The sequence below is a fragment of the Engraulis encrasicolus genome, chromosome 12 (assembly GCF_034702125.1).
Source record: "Engraulis encrasicolus isolate BLACKSEA-1 chromosome 12, IST_EnEncr_1.0, whole genome shotgun sequence".
Taxonomy (NCBI): Eukaryota; Metazoa; Chordata; class Actinopteri; order Clupeiformes; family Engraulidae; genus Engraulis; species Engraulis encrasicolus.
This window is the reverse complement of record NC_085868.1, coordinates 8,350,486-8,369,181: the sequence shown is the minus strand read 5'-3', so window position 1 is coordinate 8,369,181 and position 18,696 is coordinate 8,350,486. Positions and strand designations below refer to the sequence as shown.

At 42.7% G+C, this 18,696-nt stretch overlaps 1 protein-coding gene and 2 long non-coding RNA genes across 3 annotated transcripts; 2 read left to right on the top strand and 1 right to left on the bottom strand.

Moving 5' to 3' along the window:
* Nucleotides 1–237: 237 nt before the first annotated feature.
* Nucleotides 238–18,640, bottom strand: LOC134460275 (uncharacterized). The gene is made up of 8 exons (XM_063212725.1): nucleotides 18,422–18,640; nucleotides 17,641–17,955; nucleotides 6,963–7,060; nucleotides 6,808–6,874; nucleotides 1,890–2,270; nucleotides 1,076–1,384; nucleotides 511–602; nucleotides 238–376 (listed from the first exon to the last, which is right to left on the bottom strand). Exons 1-8 carry the CDS (start codon nucleotides 18,558–18,560, stop codon nucleotides 275–277), a joined length of 1,503 nt encoding a protein of 500 aa, XP_063068795.1. The 5' UTR covers nucleotides 18,561–18,640; the 3' UTR covers nucleotides 238–274.
* Nucleotides 9,433–11,047, top strand: LOC134460031 (uncharacterized). The gene is made up of 4 exons (XR_010036955.1): nucleotides 9,433–9,583; nucleotides 10,361–10,500; nucleotides 10,612–10,700; nucleotides 10,952–11,047. It is a non-coding gene; the product is annotated as an uncharacterized LOC134460031 (long non-coding RNA).
* On the top strand, nucleotides 11,941–13,695 carry LOC134460030 (uncharacterized). Its single transcript, XR_010036954.1, has 2 exons — nucleotides 11,941–12,058; nucleotides 13,575–13,695. It is a non-coding gene; the product is annotated as an uncharacterized LOC134460030 (long non-coding RNA).
* Nucleotides 18,641–18,696: the final 56 nt, after the last annotated feature.

Sequence of the window (18,696 nt, the reverse complement as noted above, 5' to 3'; positions counted from 1 at the left end):
GAATATGTGACACTGGATTATAGCTTCTGAATCCAGGTTGCCTCATCACTGCTTATTGATACATGTAAATACACTTAAACAACACAAAAAGAAACTTCATAAAATTAAGATTCAACTATTCATTTACTTGTAGTCAATCAGGATTTAATTCATTTAATTCTAATGTACCTTTGTACACTGCAGATCATTTTGAGAGACTATAACTAACATAGACTAATGAGAAGGGTGTTGATAAACTAATATCAAGTGTGTATACACATTGTGTGCTTGCTTTTCACTTCAATTCTTTCACTTTCTTCTCTTTCTCTTCTCCAAGTTGCTTCCAAGACACTTTGAAGTTCTGCTCAGGATCCATTTCGGATAATTTATGATGAATCTAAAACACAGAGTAACCACATCTCCATACTGGTCATTTATGCTTTATTGTAGTGCATCATAAATTGAAATTGAATTTAAAAAGTATCATTTCATGAAGATTTCAATTCTTTTTTATTTGTAGAAAAGACAAACCTGATGCAGAATAGCTTCTTGAAGAGTAGGGTTCGTTGCGAGGTTCTGGCTGATTTTAATCCTGATTCTGACCGACAGTGCTTTAGTCACATCTGTTAAAATAAATTGAGATGTCAAAGCCTAGTTCTGAAGAGTTCATTTTTATGAAAAATATGATTAGAGAAAGATTACTGAAGAGCCAGTTGGTTATCCTATACCATGTATTTGTTTTCAACAGAGGGTATCGTCTCTGTTTCGTTGACATAGCTTTGAAAGGTAGAATGAACAGGGCCACTGACAGTTTTGGTCAGTTCCAGAAGAAAATCATCTAAACGGACCCAATGCTGGGCTCTTTCTCTCCCTGGATCCTTGACAAGTGACCCCTTTGATGGGCTGCCAATTAGCAGGTTTATCGCTTTCATTATAGGTTAACTTAGTTTTACCTGTAAACCTTATTTTCGGAATGCACTGAAGGCTTATTAGCATAAGCTAAATGTACTTGTTGATTTACCATTTCAGCATCATTCCCACCCACTTGATGGCCATATGCTATATGGTATTTGGAGGGTTTAGTTATCCATCTCACCTCTGTGGCAGTAGAAAGGTCTAGAGTTCGAGCAGTCGTCATACACAAGACTCTCACTAAGCACTGCACATTTCATGACGTCCACGCTGGAGAGTCCAGAGATCTGGTCATTCAGCAAGAAAGTGCGTCCGTCTACCCAGCGAAACCTGTTGTGGAGTCCGATCCACACGACTTGGCTACCAGTTAGATCAGCCAAGGTGCTCTTGTCTGCCTCATCCCTGATGTTTGCCAGGTCTGTGTAGTTCGCCCTGCAGTATTCAAGTGCTCTGGTCCAACCCATCATTCTCTCAATTAAGAAGTACTTGAATTCTGTCAAAAGACAAAGTTAGTTGAGCATTGGAGACAGCGTTTTGAAGTGGTTCCAGGAACAAATATTGACAACTTTTTCTTTTTTTATATGGAACCTAAACGAAACCAGAAACTTTATTGGAACAAAACATTTTGGTTTGAAAATCCTTCTATTTGATAATTGTTTTGAATTATTCATGTCTTTAATGAAGATTGTAATAGTATTAGGCCTAAATTTGGTTTAAGTTGGATGAGACACCATTTTAGGAATTTGTTAGGGAACGTAATTAACCATTCTGGGAACAATTTTTGTTCTAGCTGTGGAACACAAAACCAGTACAGTAAACTATATAATCAGGGCTGAACCCCCCACCACCACCCCCCACCCCCACCCCACCACCCAAATCTCAGCCCCACGTCTCCCTCTGTCTGGGACAACTGACCCCTTTGTATTTGTTCTTCTATTTGTAGTTCCATTACAAAAAATATATTCTTAGTATAAGTTCTTAGTTGGACGGTAACTTACCAGCGTTTTGGCAAACAAAGTAGAGTTGTCTGTCGCATGATCCTTGTTTCATCTCGCCATTTATAAATCGAGCACACTGGCTGGTTCCACCACCGGGAGCATTTGTCCACACCAGAAACGCGCCGTGTTCGTAATTGTAAAGAGGGTTGTCTTCCATTGTCCATGACCAATTATATTTAACTTGGTAGAGTCCTATCCAGCCCATCCTAGTGGGGGATCCAGCGATGTGGTTCAGGTGCCCAAGGTCTTCATCGTTGCGTGCCGAGGCCAAGTCTGAGTACTCTGACTGACAGTGAGCTTTTGCGTCCTGCCAGGTCAGTGGAACATTCACATAGTGGTATTCACGGTACTCACTCGAACTACAGTCGAGCACCAAGAAACCTGTGAGGAACGGGAAGACTTTGCCATAAGAATCAGTTACACTTCCTTTTTTGATGTTGTTGCTTGCACAGTGTATAAGTACCCTGTGAAACTAGACAAAGCCTAGTGGCAGAAAAGGTAAACAATGTGAAATAATGAATCTTTAACAATGTGTTGTCATTTACTTGATCTTTATGTACTTTTGTCATACCTTAATGTGTTATGTAGACATTGGGTATTTCTCAAAATAATGTGTCCTAGCCTTGTGGATTTCCAAAGAGTATCCAATCACTAGTTTTAAGTTAATTAATAATTGGATACACCGGGCGCAAATGGGCGTTCCTCATCCTAGCAAGGCAAGGACACTTCACTTTGAGAAGTACCCATTACTTAATTACAGAACTAGCCTAGGACATGGTGCTCTGCTAGTTTTACAACTGATACACATTAAATTGACAACATAAAATCTAGTCACAAAGAAGTAATATAACAATAATACATTTCTGTTATTACAAAAAGACTTCCGGCTCATTCTTAAAAAATACATATATAAACTATTTTTTAAAAGGGATGCCAAAGTATTATTTTGTACTGAAGAATATCAAAGTAGAATACCTGTCAGAAGAATCACATGACGAAAGTCCATATTTAACACTGAGTTCTAACGATTAAAGCAGATATCCAAGAAGACCAAGGCCAAGAATGCCACATTTTCTCTTTGTGGAGGGTTATTAGTGCCAGTTTGTGTTTCAGGTTTGCATTCTTGAGAAACAGTTTGCATGCTTTACTCATCTATAAACAAATACTTCAATTGTTTATTTTCAAGCAAATGGCTCCTGTGGCATATGTGCAAAGGGAAATGGAAAATGTAAGGCAAGTAAGGTTAAGGGGTGGGTATTCACAGGAGTGCCGGGGGGGCAGGGGTGCAAGCGATGCCCACACCTCTGCAGCCAAGGATGGATTACTGCATGTGCCTACCTGTGCCAGGCCCAGGGGCCCAAGAGGTCATGACCCCTGCAAGGGGGTTGCGGACAGAAGGTACTGTTTGCATAAAACCTTTAATATACACCGGTATACTTTAATAACCTTTCCGAATGTAACCGAGTGGCAAGGCCAGGAGCAGTTTTACATTTTAAATTGTCAAAGTTTCTCTTACTTCAAAACAAGACTACGCCACCCTGGGAGAATATTAGGAACTGCAGCCCAGGGACTGCACAAGAACCACAGGTTTAATCCCCACACAAGTCCTATTGCATTTACAAGAGTAGACATGAATTCCGTAACAAAAATATATTTATTGACAATTCACATTTAGACATTAAAATCAGTTGGATGTTCCCCCATCACACACACACACACACACTCGCTCGCTCATTCCCATGGACAGGCCCACACACACACCGATATACACAAGTCTGGGTAGTAGGATGTCCAACCCAGGGCAGGTGCAAATATGCAGTCAGCAAACAGATTATTAACAATACCCAGTCTGAGGAATGTTCAACAAATGCAGTTTACAAACTGTACAATGGCCTCATTCATGAGGAAAAATACATGCAGCATGCAGATTGTGAATCACACTATGGATGAGCACTGCAAACAGGAGGTGTAGGACTAAGAACTAAAATAAACAAACACACAAACACCAACAAAATAAAAGAAAATACATGGTTAACTGCAAATGTATTCCACTGACTAAGTTGGCAGTCAAGGAGTTGCTGCTGTTGTAGAGGCTAGTAGGCCGTGCTCTTACCACGACACATTTCACAAGACGCTCACTCATACAGTCTTCAGCACTCACGCACACATGTATTTCTCACATTTACTGAACGTGGTCACAGGCAGGCGTCACACACTCCGGTTGTGGCTAGCCCACAACGATGAACCACCGACCCGCTCTGTTGCAGAACCACTGCCTTGCGCACAATTCAAGGCGAAACAAGCAGGAACAAAGCAGCAACAATCGTGGAGATGACTTGGCCCACAGCTACATCAGCGCGCCTACAAACAGAGTACAACTTCAATGTAAATGGGCATTTACACCATTTCTGACAAAGAGAAGGGGGGAGGTGTTATAAGCTAATACTCACGTTCAAATGTAACGTAGGAGAGGCACACATTATGGGTCTTACACACCAAGGCGGTAAAGCGTCGCGGAACGGCAGCGTTTTTTACCGGCGTCGGTGAAAATACATTGAAACCTATCTGTCCTTACACACCAACCGGCGGTAGTCGAGCGTCAGCGGCGCGGGAGCCGGCTCCGCGCCGCGCTGCATTTGGAAAATAGAACTCGAGCGTATTTTTCACGCCGGCGACCGGCGGTGTCTCATTCAAATGAATGGCAAAGTAGCACGCTAGCTTTAGCTGTGGGGAGGGTTTTGAACAGGACTGGCCGCGCACGCCGACGCTGTCAGTGTGAAAGGCAGAGAAAAACACACCGGCCGAAACTAAGCAGAAAGACCGCGTCCGTCCTGTGACCGTTCCGTTCCACCTTGGTATGTTTTGACCCTTATAGACCATCGTGCAGGTGGAGATTCGCATACCCAGGCTACAACAATAAAACACCAATTTAGAACCAAGCCCAACGGTACAAGAAGCGCCAAGCAACTATAATTGCATCGCGGGGGGGGGGGCTACCTGAGCCAGCAGAAAAGGAGGTGATACACGATGAGCAGTCCAACAACCAGGCGTGTAGATGCAACAGGTGGATGGATGATCTTGCCCATGGCGGAAAGCGTTAATACTCCAAGCTACGCTCCACAACAGACAGCCCACTAATAGCTGGAAAAGCCTGTTTATCGGTCACAATTCCTCGTGGCTTCTCCATGAATGGAGGAGGAAATGCACGCCGCCCATCCACAATACCTGCCAGCTTCAAAAATGTCGGCATCCCAGCTGGAATTAAATCAGCTGGGTTTGATCAGCTGACCCAGACGTAGAACGCATGGCACTTGATTAGGGCAAGATCACCACCTTGCTACACATACATGGTCAGTAACACAATTCACTTGTATGTACGTACCTTGTGATTTACATTTAAGTTTAGCAAAAAAAAAGTTTTTGGATTTGGAAAATGGGAGGTGGGAGGTCTCAGAAATATTCTTAGGTCCAAAATAGGGCCCCAGCAGAAAAGGTTGGAAAACCGCTGGATGAAGGTCTCAAATCGGAACGTTGGATAGTCAACGGAACAGCCGTGGCCCAGCTGAGGATTGGCACCTCATTTTAATAGGCTGACTTGGCATGACCTTTTCAACCTTCTAATTTTACTTTTACATTATTACATCATCCCTTTAAGCCTCCACCTCTACAAAACAATCCAGCTTATCTGAACATGAGTTGTCAAACCATATGGCTTTAAAATGTATTTACTTTTTTGATTCACACATGAAGAATAACAGTTCAAACACACGGAAATTGATTTGGACAGTCTTCTGGTCATCTCTTGTTGGTATTCTCAACACTTGTCAGTACACTAATTGAACAGTGTAATGATCCTGGTGAATTGGTGTGTACAGCAGTATCCATTTTTTCCCCTTTCCATGGACATATGCGACTTCCATGAGAGTACCCAAGCGTTTTGAACTGGGCCTTTCAAGGAGTAATCAGTAATCACTGTGTAGTCAAGACAACATCAACATCAGTGGCTCAGTGTGTGTGGTTTGTGTGTGGCCAATTCTCCTCTGCTGGGAAAATCCAAAAATTCCACACAGGAGCTAAGTAGAGCAGGAAAGTCAGAATAATTATTAAAAAAGACAGGCATTTCATGAACAAACTATCACCAAAAATATTATTATTATTATTATTACATTTATTATTACATGTATTATTATTATTATTATTATTATTATTATTATTATTATTATTATACGTAGAAGCCACTAGGATATCTGATGATGGTAATTTCCCTGCTACAGACACAGAAAACCATTCACTATTGAGAAGCCCACAGTTAATAAGAACAAGTTCATGGATTCTTTTAGCACTTCAACGTATCTTTTAAATAGGCTACATGCAAAGTATCTGCGTTGTTAGTTCAGTAGTTTCGAGTATAGCCCATTTTTTATTTGGTTATTGGCATGGTTTTGTATCAAAATATGGAAAGTGAGATACAGCATAACACCAACAGTGGATTTAATTCTACTGCCCGCGGGGTCATTTCAAATGTGTATTACATGTGGCCCACATGACACCATCAAAATCACCATTAAAAGAGAATAACATCCCTTTCTTTGATGTAGGAATATAAGTGGACAGAGGCCAATGTGTCATACAACACAATACGTCAGGCACATTTGAGCTACCATACTGTACATGACTGTGAAATTTGTCTTTGAATTTTAAGTGTGTTCATGCACAATTTTAAAAATGTGAATTTTGGACCCTGTGAATTTCAGTTTGACATCCCTGTTGTAGTCCTATAAAAATTCCACTGATCCTTTTGAGAGACCGCAGCTACTGTACAGTATAACCGTGAAGGGAAGGTCTTGGTAAGCAGATGTGTGTAGACATTTGGAGCTTGCTTTTTATTTGCGGTCCTCTCTTTTCTTTTGCTCTTGACGACATGGCTGCTTCCATGTCACTTTCAAATTCTGCTCAGGATCCTCTTCAGATATTTCTTGATGAATCTAACACAAAGTAATAGCCATTACTGACAAGAAAGCACTTAAAAAAGCAATTGCATTTTAAATATACAAAAAGGACAAACATACTGACCTGTTGCAGAATAGCTTCTTGTAGATTAGGACTATTTTCAAGGTTGTGGCTGCTTTTGATCATGATTCTGAAAGACTTCTGAAGTGTTTCTGTTACATCTGTTCAAAAGAAAAGTTTCCTTAATCAGGGATGTGTTTTTAACAAAATTTGATAAGATGATAAAAGGAAGATGTTCATCTGGTGCCTAATCAACCAGATAAACTGATCCCTCATGAGGTTTATACAGATCAGACATGACCCAAGTGGAAAGGTTCACTTCCTCAAATTCACTGAGGAAGCTTCACCATGAGCTGGCTTATTGATATCAGGCCCGTAGCCAGCATTGTGGTGGGGGGGATCTTTTCCCCCCAAAAGTGGACTTAATTTGGCTCCCTACTCCAATGTCCCCCAAATACACGAGCACATTTCAAATCTTTTAATTTAGACATATTTTATTCATTATAAGTTTGTCATGAGTCTGCTGTTGCTGTCCTTAATTGTTTGTCTGCTGCTCCCCACTCTTAACATAGGCCTAAATGAACATGAAGTGAGGGCGATGAAAATTTTGGCCTTCCAGTCAAAGTGGGGAGATGGAACGTAGTTGGGGGGTTCGAGTGTAGGTGGGCGGACGGGAGGGGGGGGTTCGAACGAACCTCTTGAACCCCCCCTGGCTACGGGCCTGGATATTGATTACACATGGCTTACACAAGCTTCCTCAATGAATTCAGCAACCTTTCCACTGGGGTCACGTCTGATCTGTATAAACCTCATGAGGGATTGGTATATCTGCAAACAACAATCTTGCGTTGAGTCACACGTTAGCATTGATTCTGCCATTTCACCTTTTATCAAAACTACCACATATTCGCTAGGGATGACCATATCTGTCTGTGAGTACAATGGTTCATCTGGTTCAAGTTAGAGTGTATGCCTTCAGGAAGAGCATATATTTCTCAATTCAGCAAGGCTGAAAAGTAGAAGTATTGTGGGTGAAGCTGGTTGTACGATGACTGTTTGCTGAGGTTTCCTGCAGATGTATAAATTGTACACTAGGTGGCCATATGTTATACAGGTACTGTCAGGTTCTCTTTCGGTCGAATTTCGTTTGACATCTCTTTAGGGGAGATCCTCTGCATGTGAGACATCCTCCGAAGTACCTTTGTAATCACAGCAGAAGGCGAAATCGCTGCAAGGACCTAACATTGCCGTTTTCCCGGAAGGTATAAAACCGGGGGCGCGCATACATTTGGTCATCATTATCCTCCCAGACGGGGGACGGGGGACGGGGACCAGAAGAGCAGGTAGCCTACCACAGACAGACATAGGCCTGGGTATTGATTGACAATTTTCGGTTCCGGTTCCATTTCCGGTTCCTTCGTTTCGGTTCCGGTACCAGAACGGTTCCATTTTCGGTTCCTAGAAACCCTGAATTAAACCTGCAGTTACCCAAAGTGGCCAGTAGATGGCGTAACGGGTCTGTAAATCATGAGTTTCCCTGCCTGCCACAAGGCGGAGCTCCTCGTGACTTAAGCAATGGCGGGTTAAAGGCATTTAATTCTATAGCCTACAGCATTCATGATTAATTGCATGCTGCAAGTTGTCCTCTCGGCATGGCTTGGCAAGTATAATAAACGGTTTTGATACTGATAAATGTAGCCTACTCATGTCTGATTAAAATTGTTCTGCTGTACGGTGCAACTTCACTTCTGGTACCAATCCTATGTCAAGCGTGCCTGACATGATTTTTTAATGTAGCCTACGCTACCCAGTCTGTCGACAGCTGGGGCTTTTCTACTAGGTACTGCAGAACTGTTCAAACACAACTAGGCTTCATAAATAGGCTATTCATGAAACTTGACGGGGTCTCGATGGTGCTGTCTCGCACGCATTTCCATACAGGGACTAGAACTGGGCCGTATGATCAGCTGCTGCAAGTAGCCGCGACAACACTGTGCTTTCACGCCATGGTGAATCTAAGCTAAAGAGTCCTAATCTAAACGATATATAGGCCTAAATATATATATAACCAGCGATCGCCTTCTCCTACAGACATGTGTTAGGGCTTGTTCGAAAGCTGCGAATCTTAGCTTTTTACAGTTTTTTACGGCACGTTTTTATGTTCTTTCATTCAAAAGTTATTGAACTGTAAGCGGCCGCTGTTGCAAGTGAAAAAATAGCGCTTTCCAACCATTTTTTTAATCTCGTCATTTTTTTCCTAACAGCCAGCGATCTCCTTAACCTAGACCTACAGACACGTCCCAGACAGCAATTAGATTTGGGCCGGGTCCGTTTTCAAGTCAGCAGATCCGCATAGCAGTCACAGTCATTTTGCCGATCAGCGGCAGCTCCGATCCGGACCAGTAGTTTGACAGTCAGTTTTGAAGGCTCCTGTCGGAGGCGGGCCAGATAAGCAATCCGGACGCGCCATAATAAAATAATTCAGTCCGATTTGAAGGCGCGTGGCGGGTGCGGGCCACATAAGCATATCCGGACGCGCCAAAACTGAATTTGTTCCCCAACTGTCACTTTGGAACCCTCAGAGAGAGAGACCGTTCTTCAGTTTACCTCAGCTGAACTCAACTATCCGCCTGTGTCGCGTCTCGTCCAACACTGCACTGTCGTGACTTGATCATTCAATGATGGTAAGTAATTATTTAACTTAATACTATGGTAGAAGTAAAATACACTCTCACGCCGTCGCCACTACTATTTCAGCGTTTTAGTCCAGTGAGTTAATTCCTCCTCTGTGTCGTGAAATGGCTTGGCCGAGCACTGAATCATAACACCGCAGCATCGCGCTAACTTGCTGCTGTCTTTGTGGCTGGCGGGCTGTGGCATCATAAGCTTTTGATGAACCCACTCAAAATGTGTCATGATCGGGCTATTTGAGTCAATTTTAGCGGCATTAGCAGTAATGGTGATAATCTTTTATGAAGCTAACATCCCAAACATACCCTATCTACACGGGACAGAAACAAAGTTTCTAGTCGACTAGCACTACTACCGGTAGTTCTGTAACTAGGACCGCTGTGATTTGTATAACATTCGCCAAAAAAACTAGGTCAAGGTGCGAGTGTGATGTACATGATGTGTTCGATTATTTTCAATCAATTTCTGATGGCTTAATAATCACCGTATCCATGTTGTGCCGCCGACAGCAAACATTCTGTGTTGTGCTATTAGCTCACCTTGAGCTGAATTCATTTGACATCACGCAGTTTGTAACTCCTTGATTGTTGTAGCCTATTTACACAAATCCTAAATGGTCGTATTGTTAGTTTAATAACTGAATTGTGATATAGGCTATAACATGGATTAGGCTTCATCAAAATACTGTGAATTAAAGCTCATGCATGCATGTTGTATGCAAAACGTTGAAACTTTTTTTGTCTTTCTTTTCCTCTTTGCTTTGGGGGTAGAATTGTACGGTAGGTTCAGCCATTCCTTGATCGACCTGACACCAGCATTAGGCCTACTCGATGTGTATGAAGCAAGCTGCCTCTGCATCAAGTGAGGGAAGAAGCCGCCACTGAAAAGCTTTTTGGACTGTCATTTGAAGGTATGAGCCGAGAGTTGTAAACATGAATGCCAATTGTACTAGGCCTATATATTTTCACAGTGAAATCCCAATAACTATTATTCATAATTATTTATTCTTTTTCTGCTACAGGACACAAATGAAAGGACAGGAATTCTGCTCTGCGGCGTTGGTCTCACTATTTATTCAAGAAGCCCTTGGACACCACCAGAATGTATGAAGTAAGTTGTTTTTATGTTATGCATTAAAGCCCATGCATGCTGGCACGCGCCCCCCCCCCCTCTCTCTCTCACTCACACACACACACTTGTTGTACTGCACTCAATAAGAGCTTGCCTGATGCTGTTGTTTGGTGGCCTGAATGTGCATAGAATACCTACTGTCTACTTGAATAGGTTTATTGTATGTTCTATGTATTTCTATGACAAACTTTCAACCTTTTTGTGTTTCTTTTTCTTTTTGCTTTGGGTAGAATTGTAAACAGTAGGCACAGTCATTCCTTGATCGACCTGGCATCAACATCGCTCGATGTGTATGAAGCTGCAAGTGAGAGAAGAAGCCGCCTCTGAACACCTTTTTGGACTGCCATGTGAGTGTATGAGCTGACAATTTAACTTCTTTAACTGTTGATCCTGCTGAGACATATGTAAGTGGCTTGATAATGTCTCGTTTACACTAATGTATGTCAAGCTGGTCTCAGGCTAACAAGACTACCATGAAATCTTAAAAGTTTTGGACAGACGTCTCAATTTCACCATTGTGTTGTGCCATACTGGACAAGTATTACTTGCTCAGTTTTGACAACCTAATTCTATATTCTGCTGTGCAACTTGTGCACAAAATGATTCACAATTCTGCTCCACCACCTCTGAAAACTTTTATCCATCCTTGCTCTGAACAAATTAGCAGAACAACTAGATCTACCACCAGAGGAAATAGTAGCCTCCCAAGCCGGGTAACAGCATAAATTTGCACAATCTGTTTTTGCAGAGCAACTAAATAATGGAATGCCCTTCCCACCCACATAAAAGGCATTACAAACTTTTATTCATTCTCACTTGGAGTGAAGAAATGGCTTTCATGTACCCAGTCTGGTCACCACTAATAGTTTTGCACATACCTGTTTTGACACTGAGCATATGGTAGTTTTTGCATATGACATATTTTAGTGTGTGTGTGTGTGTGTGTGTGTGTGTGTGTGTGTGTGTGTGTGTGTGTGTGTGTGTGTGTGTGTGTGTGTGTGTGTGTGTGTGTGTTATATGTTTTCTTACCTGCCCAGGGAATGCAGATGGAAATTAGCTTTTAGCTATAATGTGGTGCAGGTCATCTTTTTTTTTACTATGTAACTAATGTACTTTGCACATGGTCCCTGATGAAATAAACAAATAAACTAAACTAATTGTAAACATGGATGCCAATTGTACTAAATATTTTCACAGTGAAATCCCAATAACTATTATTCATAATTATTTATTCTTTTTGTGCTGTAGGACTGAAATGAAAGGACAGGACTTCTACTCTGCTGGGTCGGCCTCACTACATATTCAAGAAGCCCTCGGACGTCATCAGAATGTATTAAGTAAGTTGTTTTTATGTTATGCATTAAAGCCCATGCATGCTGGTGTGCACACTCTCTCACTCTCACTTACTCTCTCTCACACACACACACACACACACACACACACACACACACACACACACACACACACACACACACACACACACACACACACACACTTGTTGTACAACACTTAACCAGAACTTGCCTGATGCTGTTCTGTGGTGGCCTGAAAAGTGGATGGAATACCTACTGTCTACTTGGCTAGGTTGACTGTATGTTCTGTGTACGGGGTCATGTTCCCACAGCCCATTGGTCCCACAGCTTATTCCTGCTGCTCCATGTTCCCACATTTTTAAGAAATTATTCAAATATACAGTGCACAGCAATAATGAGTATACCCTTGTTGAAAAGTAAAATTTTGAACACACAAGTTATTCCCAAAACGCTCATAGAGTAAGTGTAATACAACATCTTTTGAGCTTACATAAGAAAATTAAGGCCAATTGTATAACTTAAATGACATATTTGCCCATTTTTGTGAAATTATGCTGGTGCAAAATTGAGTACACGCCTATCATAGTGTCTGAGAAGGGGCCGTGTTGGCCTGAATTGTCTCGAAATTTAAAGGGATTAAAAGGGAGGTCATTGTTGTGCGTTTTATCTTTGCCTTGCATTTAACTTTTACATTTTGAGTCTGCACCTGGCTATAATTGATGTGTGTGAGATTCGAATGAAATCCTATAGGGAGTATCATGATCTGTTTCAGTAGTTACAGTACATGTTGACAAGCATATTTCTTTTGGTGAAATTCAGCTTCCTACTGTTGATGGCACCCACACAGCCCCAAGCCATGCCACTCCCACTACCATACTTGACTTTCAGCATGAGGCACTTTCCTTTGTACACATCGCTTTTTACCACCACACATGTTTGACACCATCTAAAGCCAATTTGTTTATCTTGATGTCATTAGATCAGAGGACATGGTTCCAGTAACCCATATCCTTAGTTTGTTTGACTCTGATGAGACCATGATAAACAAATTTGCATTTGATGCTGTCAAGCATGTGTGCCATTGACTGAAATGTTAAATACATCATTGCCGTGATTAAGGCGATTACATTTCTAACCAAATATTAAACATTGACATGTTATTTAGAAAGTCGAGAATTTTAACTGATTTGATATGACAATATGACCCGTTTCTTTTTTTCTGAAGAGAATGGTGATTTCATCACAATCTTCTAATTTTGTGAGTTACTTAATTCATGGTTTCTTGAAGCCAAAAATATGCAAGAATAAACAAATTATTGGCATAGTTTAAAATGTGGGTCGTGAATCTATAATCTATGAAAGTGTAACATTATTGATGGAATTATGGAAATAAATCAACTTTTTCATGATATTCTAATTTTTTGGCCAGCACCTGTATGTGTCAGTTCATTCACAATCGTATGTAATTTGTGCCTGCACATACATCTGCATTAAGTCTAACGTTTCCCTTCTGCTTTGTGTGCTTTTTAATATCTTACAGTGTGAAGAGGCAACAAGGGAGAGATGAACGCTATCAAAAATGTGGAGATGGATCTGGCAGCCGACCGCTTTGGCACACACCCAACAAGAAACAAAACAATAAAGAATACTAAAATGCATAATTTGTAAGCAGCTCATTTTTTAAAAACATTGTTTGCTCTTGCTTGAAGGTGCACTGTGTAAAATTGTGGCCAGAGTAGTTATTGCATCTATGGTGCTCATTGAAACTGTGCTGTCTACTGCTAATTTAGATTTTTGCATGAATACCAAAGTGTAGTGAGTTTTGCAGCTAAAATGTCTATTTCTGGAAATTCAAAATGGCGGACCATGGAGAAGATCCCCCTTTTCATGTATAAAAAGTGCAAATTTCCCAGTCATGTTGAATACTTTGGTGGTGGTAAATATCTGTTAAAAAGTTAACATTTGTGAATGGGCATAATGAATTCTGGAAATGAACAACTAAAAATATTCCACGTCCACCTTTAAAGGGGTATGCCACTATTTTGGGGCTTAATACAGTTAAAATCGTTGGCCAGGGTTTATATTGGTGGTTAAGTGTCTTATTTTTCATGTAAGCCGTTGTCTTCTTTTAAGACAAGTTAGAAGAGGAAGCATGTCGCTAAGCTAGTGAAAGTCAATGGATCCGTGTAGCATGTAGCAATGCTACATGGATGCATTGACTTTCACTAGCTTAGCGACATACTCCCTCTTATCTTGTCTTAAAGCTTCACAACGTTTCACATGAAAAATAAGACACTTTACCACCTTTATAAACCCCAGCCAACGATTTTAACTGTATTAAGCCCCAAAATAATGGCATATGCCTTTAAATACCCCTTTAATCCGGATCAGGCCCAGATAAGGCCAAGATAAGGTCCGGATATGGGCCAGATGAGCCCCAACTGTGTATTACGGATCAGGGCCAGATCATGGTCAGATGCGTATTACGGACCTGGGCCAGATCTGGCCCAGGTCGGCCACAAATTCCAAACATGTGGATCGGACCTGGGCCAGATCCATTCCGGATCCATAATCCGGACCTGTTCCAGCTCAGCGCCATTGTAAAATAAGAAACCGGGCCAGACCAGGATTGCGGACCTGGCCCAAGTGCCTGCCAACATCTGTCACAGATCTGGGCCAGACCCATTTTGCTGTCTGGGGTGTTAGGGCTTGTTCGAAAGCTGCAAATCTTAGCTTTTTACAGTTTTTTACGGCACGTTTTTATGTTCCTTCATTCAAAAGTTATTGAACTGTAAGCGACCGCTGTTGCAAGTGAAAAAATAGCGCTTTCCAACCATTTTTTTTTATCTCGTCATTTTTTTCCTAACAGCCAGCGATCTCCTTAACCTAGACCTACAGACATGTGTTAGGGCTTGTTTGAAAGCTGAGATTCTTAGCTTTTTACAGTTTTTTACGGAACGTTTTTATGTTCTTTCATTCAAAAGTTATTGAACTGTAAGCGGCCGCTGTTGCAAGTGAAAAAATAGCGCTTTCCAACCATGTTTTTTATCTCGTCATTTTTTTCCTAACAGCCAGTGATCTCCTTAACCTAGACCTACAGACATGTGTTAGGGCTTGTTCGAAAGCTGAGATTCTTAGCTTTTTACAGTTTTTTACGGAACGTTTTTATGTTCTTTCAATCCACAGTTATTTAACCTTAAGCGGCCGCTACTTCAAGTAAACAATGGCGTTATTATCCAGCCGGATAGAGAGGAAATCTTTTTTGTCGCTGTGTTCTTTGTTCCCTCGAATTAAACCGACGGTCTAAATAGGCTACATTTGTGCGTCCCCAACACAAGACCAGTTATTTCTAAGTTAGCTCTTTTCATGGAAAAAACACGTTTCCAAGGAGTCAGAGACATCTTCCTGAAGAGTCGAGGTCATGGTTGAGGTTGACGGTAGGCTATAGCATAGTTGAGGTTGACGGTGCCGTTGTAAAGATGCTGCAACTCCGCACGCAAGTTAATCGAATGCAAGAACAGGTGTTTGACGTTGGATGTAGCCTATTGCCATTCTTGCATGATAGCCTATTAGTTTATCGCAGATATTGCAGCGCGCTCCTTCCTACTTTCCTGAAATATAGCCACGCTTTCGACGGCATGTTTTTGTTTCTCAATAGTACAATCAGCTGGTTGAATATCAGCTGTCTTATCAATCGTTTAAATGAGGTGCGAAACGGGAAGAGGAGGAGCGTGGTCAGTTTGTGACACTTGTGATTGGCTGAAATGGCCGCGTGCTTAAACACACATTTGATGGCTCTGACAGTCAGACTTCAGGAACCGAAACGTGGAACCGACAGACAAGTCACGTTTCGATTCCAAGTAGAACCTTAGCTTTTAATTCGGTTCCATCAAAGAATTGAATTTCGGTACCCAGTCCTAGACAGACACGCCTCTTGGGCTGGCAGTCTCCCAGTTAGCAAGCTACAGGACCCCCATGCATCTGACGTAGTGCGCCAAGGGCCCCCGATGCTTATCCCCCACCTACAGTCATTGTGGCCTACCGTGTGTATCCCTCTATGTGAACCAAGACCACAAACTCATATCAGGGCGGCCGTGGGCCCCCCATTAGACACTATCCCAGTCGTGCCCGCGCGACCATGTCATAATAACCTAGGGTCTCACAAGCTCTCCTCCCTCTCTGGGAGAAAGGTGTGAGAGTCCTGACCTATCTGGATGACCTCTTGACCTGTGCAGACTCTGAGCAGCAAGCTAGATCGCACACGGCTATACTGGTGTCACACCTGCACAGTTTGGGCTTCACCATTACCTGGCAAAAGAGCACCCTCTTCCCAGCCAAGAACGTAGTGCTCATTGGCATGTACCTCGGCTCCCTCCCATTCAAGGCCTACGTGTTACCGTGGAAAATTGAGTCATTTAGGGTCTGCCTGGCGCGGTTCCGTTGGTCCCGGCAGCTTCTCTTCCAAATTTTCCTGCAACTACTTTGGCTCATGGCTTCAGCTATCCACATGAGAGAATTTCAGAGGTGGGTCACAGCATTGCGCTTGTGCCCCATCCGTCACAGATCACAACTTGTGATGCTGTTCTTCTCGATGGATCCTTGTAACTCTGCCATAGGCACAGACGCCCTGGCTCATCCCTGGCCAATCGGGAGGCTTTACGCCTTTCCCCCGGTTCTTTTGATGGGGGTTCTGCACGGAGTCCGTTCAGAACGTCTGTCTCTACTCTTGGTGGCCCCTCACTGGAGTGGCAGGCCTTGGTTAGCAGAAATCACCAGCCTGCTTTCGGCCGAGCCCTGGGAGTTACCCATCAGAAGGGACCTCCTCTCACAGGATCGCGACGAACTCTCACCCACATCCAGAGCTGTGGGTGATATGGGTTTGACCCATTCAAGGCTGAATGATATGGGTGGAGACCGGGGATGGGGAAAGACCCCGCTTACCCCGATGGCCCCATGAAGGCCTAAGGCCACCAGCTGTGTCCTGCTCATATCCAACTGTTCCTTACTGGGCTTCCCTCTACACTGGCAGACCTGGCGGTTGGCTACCTCGGGGTGTCCAGTGTTACGTTCAGGAGTGCCCCCTACAGAGAGATGTCGAACGAAATTCGACTGAAAGAGACATTGGACATGTACACTATACATGGGCTCTCAGTGTTTATCAACATGATGTTGTAAGGAGGGGCAAAACACTGGCAGCCAACCACGTGAGCAATTTTTTTGACCGACAGCGGTTTCCAACAATCAGAGGTTGAGTTGTGCACAGCTAGGTTCGCGCAGTCAGGTTATAAACAAAATTTAGAACCCATGTATATGTCCCCGGTTTTCTCAGGGAGAATAAGAGAGACATCTCTCTTCCGATCCCTCCACGTTCACGAGCTCAGAGGATTGGTTGTGTATGATGACCGAACGCATGCACGCCCCGGTTTTATACCCTCCGGGAAAACGGTTGGGTCCTCGCAGCGGTTTCGCCTTCGGCAGTGATTACAAATATATTTTGGTAGATGTCTTACAAGGTGAGGACCTCCCATAGAGAGATGTCTCTCTCATTCTCCCTCAGAGAACCGGGAACGTATACATGCCCTAATGATTTCATTTGCTACACTCACCTTTGTGACAGAAGAAAGGTTTAGTTTTTAAGCAGTCATCACACACAAGATTCTCATTGAGGACTGTGCATCTGTGATTGCCTTTAACTGAGCGAAGTTCTGCGACTTCCTGGTCATGCAACAAGAACACACGTCCGTCTGCCCAGCGAAACCTGTTGTGGAGTCCGATCCACACTTCCTGGTCACCTGCTAGATCAGTCAAGGCCCTCTTGTCTGCCTCATCCCTGATGCTTGCCAGGTCTGTGTAGTTCGCCCTGCAATATTCAACCGCTCTGGTCCAGTCCATCATTCTCTCAATTAAGAAGTACTTGAATTCTGTCAAAAGACAACGTTGGTTGAGAATTGGACAAATATACAGTCATCAGGGCCCTAACTTAGGGTGACCAGATTTTTGTACTGTAAAACCGGGACACTTCGCCGTGTGACAGGTGCATTTATGCCCTCTAAAAGGGACATTTTTAAAACTAGAAATTTGAAATGTGCGTTCTACAACTTTTTTTACATGTAAATGAGAGGACAAAACCAATGTGGTTTCAAAAATATCCCTATAATACGTCAGCTTGTTATATAATATGCATTTTCTACATCTAAACTGCGGTGTAGGGTGCAGCTTAATCCCTTTTCTCGACAACATCAATTTCTACTGGAAATTTAATTTCACAAATTATTCAAAGGTGTCTGACAGCTTGTGAAAAAGGTCAATTGATGGGGTGGATTGATGTGCATGTTTGCAGACAGTGCTCAAAATGCTCACAGTGTTCTGAGATTAATTTTTACTTACCACTGTTTTGACAAACAAAGTTGTGTTGTGCAAGACACTTTACATTGCGTAGAATTCCACTTTGAAACTTAACACACTGACCCAAGATACCAGCTGGAGCATTTGGGTAGACATGTTCGTAAAGAGGGTTGTCCTCCATTGTCCATGACCAATTAGATGCCACATGCTGCAGCCCTACCCAGCCGATTCTAGATCCAGCGGCCTGGTGAAGGAGTTTCAGGTCTTCGTTGGTGCGTGCCGAGGCCAAGTCCGAGTTCTTTGACTGGCAATGAGCC

Bases quoted from the DNA above. Each gene is read 5' to 3' on its own strand.
- LOC134460275 (XM_063212725.1), bottom strand. From the start codon at position 18,560: ATGGAGGACAACCCTCTTTACGAACATGTCTACCCAAATGCTCCAGCT. The intron at 17,956-18,421 runs GTAAGTAAAAAT...GTCTTTTGACAG, and splicing joins CTTTGTTTGTCAAAACAGTG to AATTCAAGTACTTCTTAATT. The intron at 1,385-1,889 runs GTAAGTTACCGT...GTCTTTTGACAG, and splicing joins CTTTGTTTGCCAAAACGCTG to AATTCAAGTACTTCTTAATT.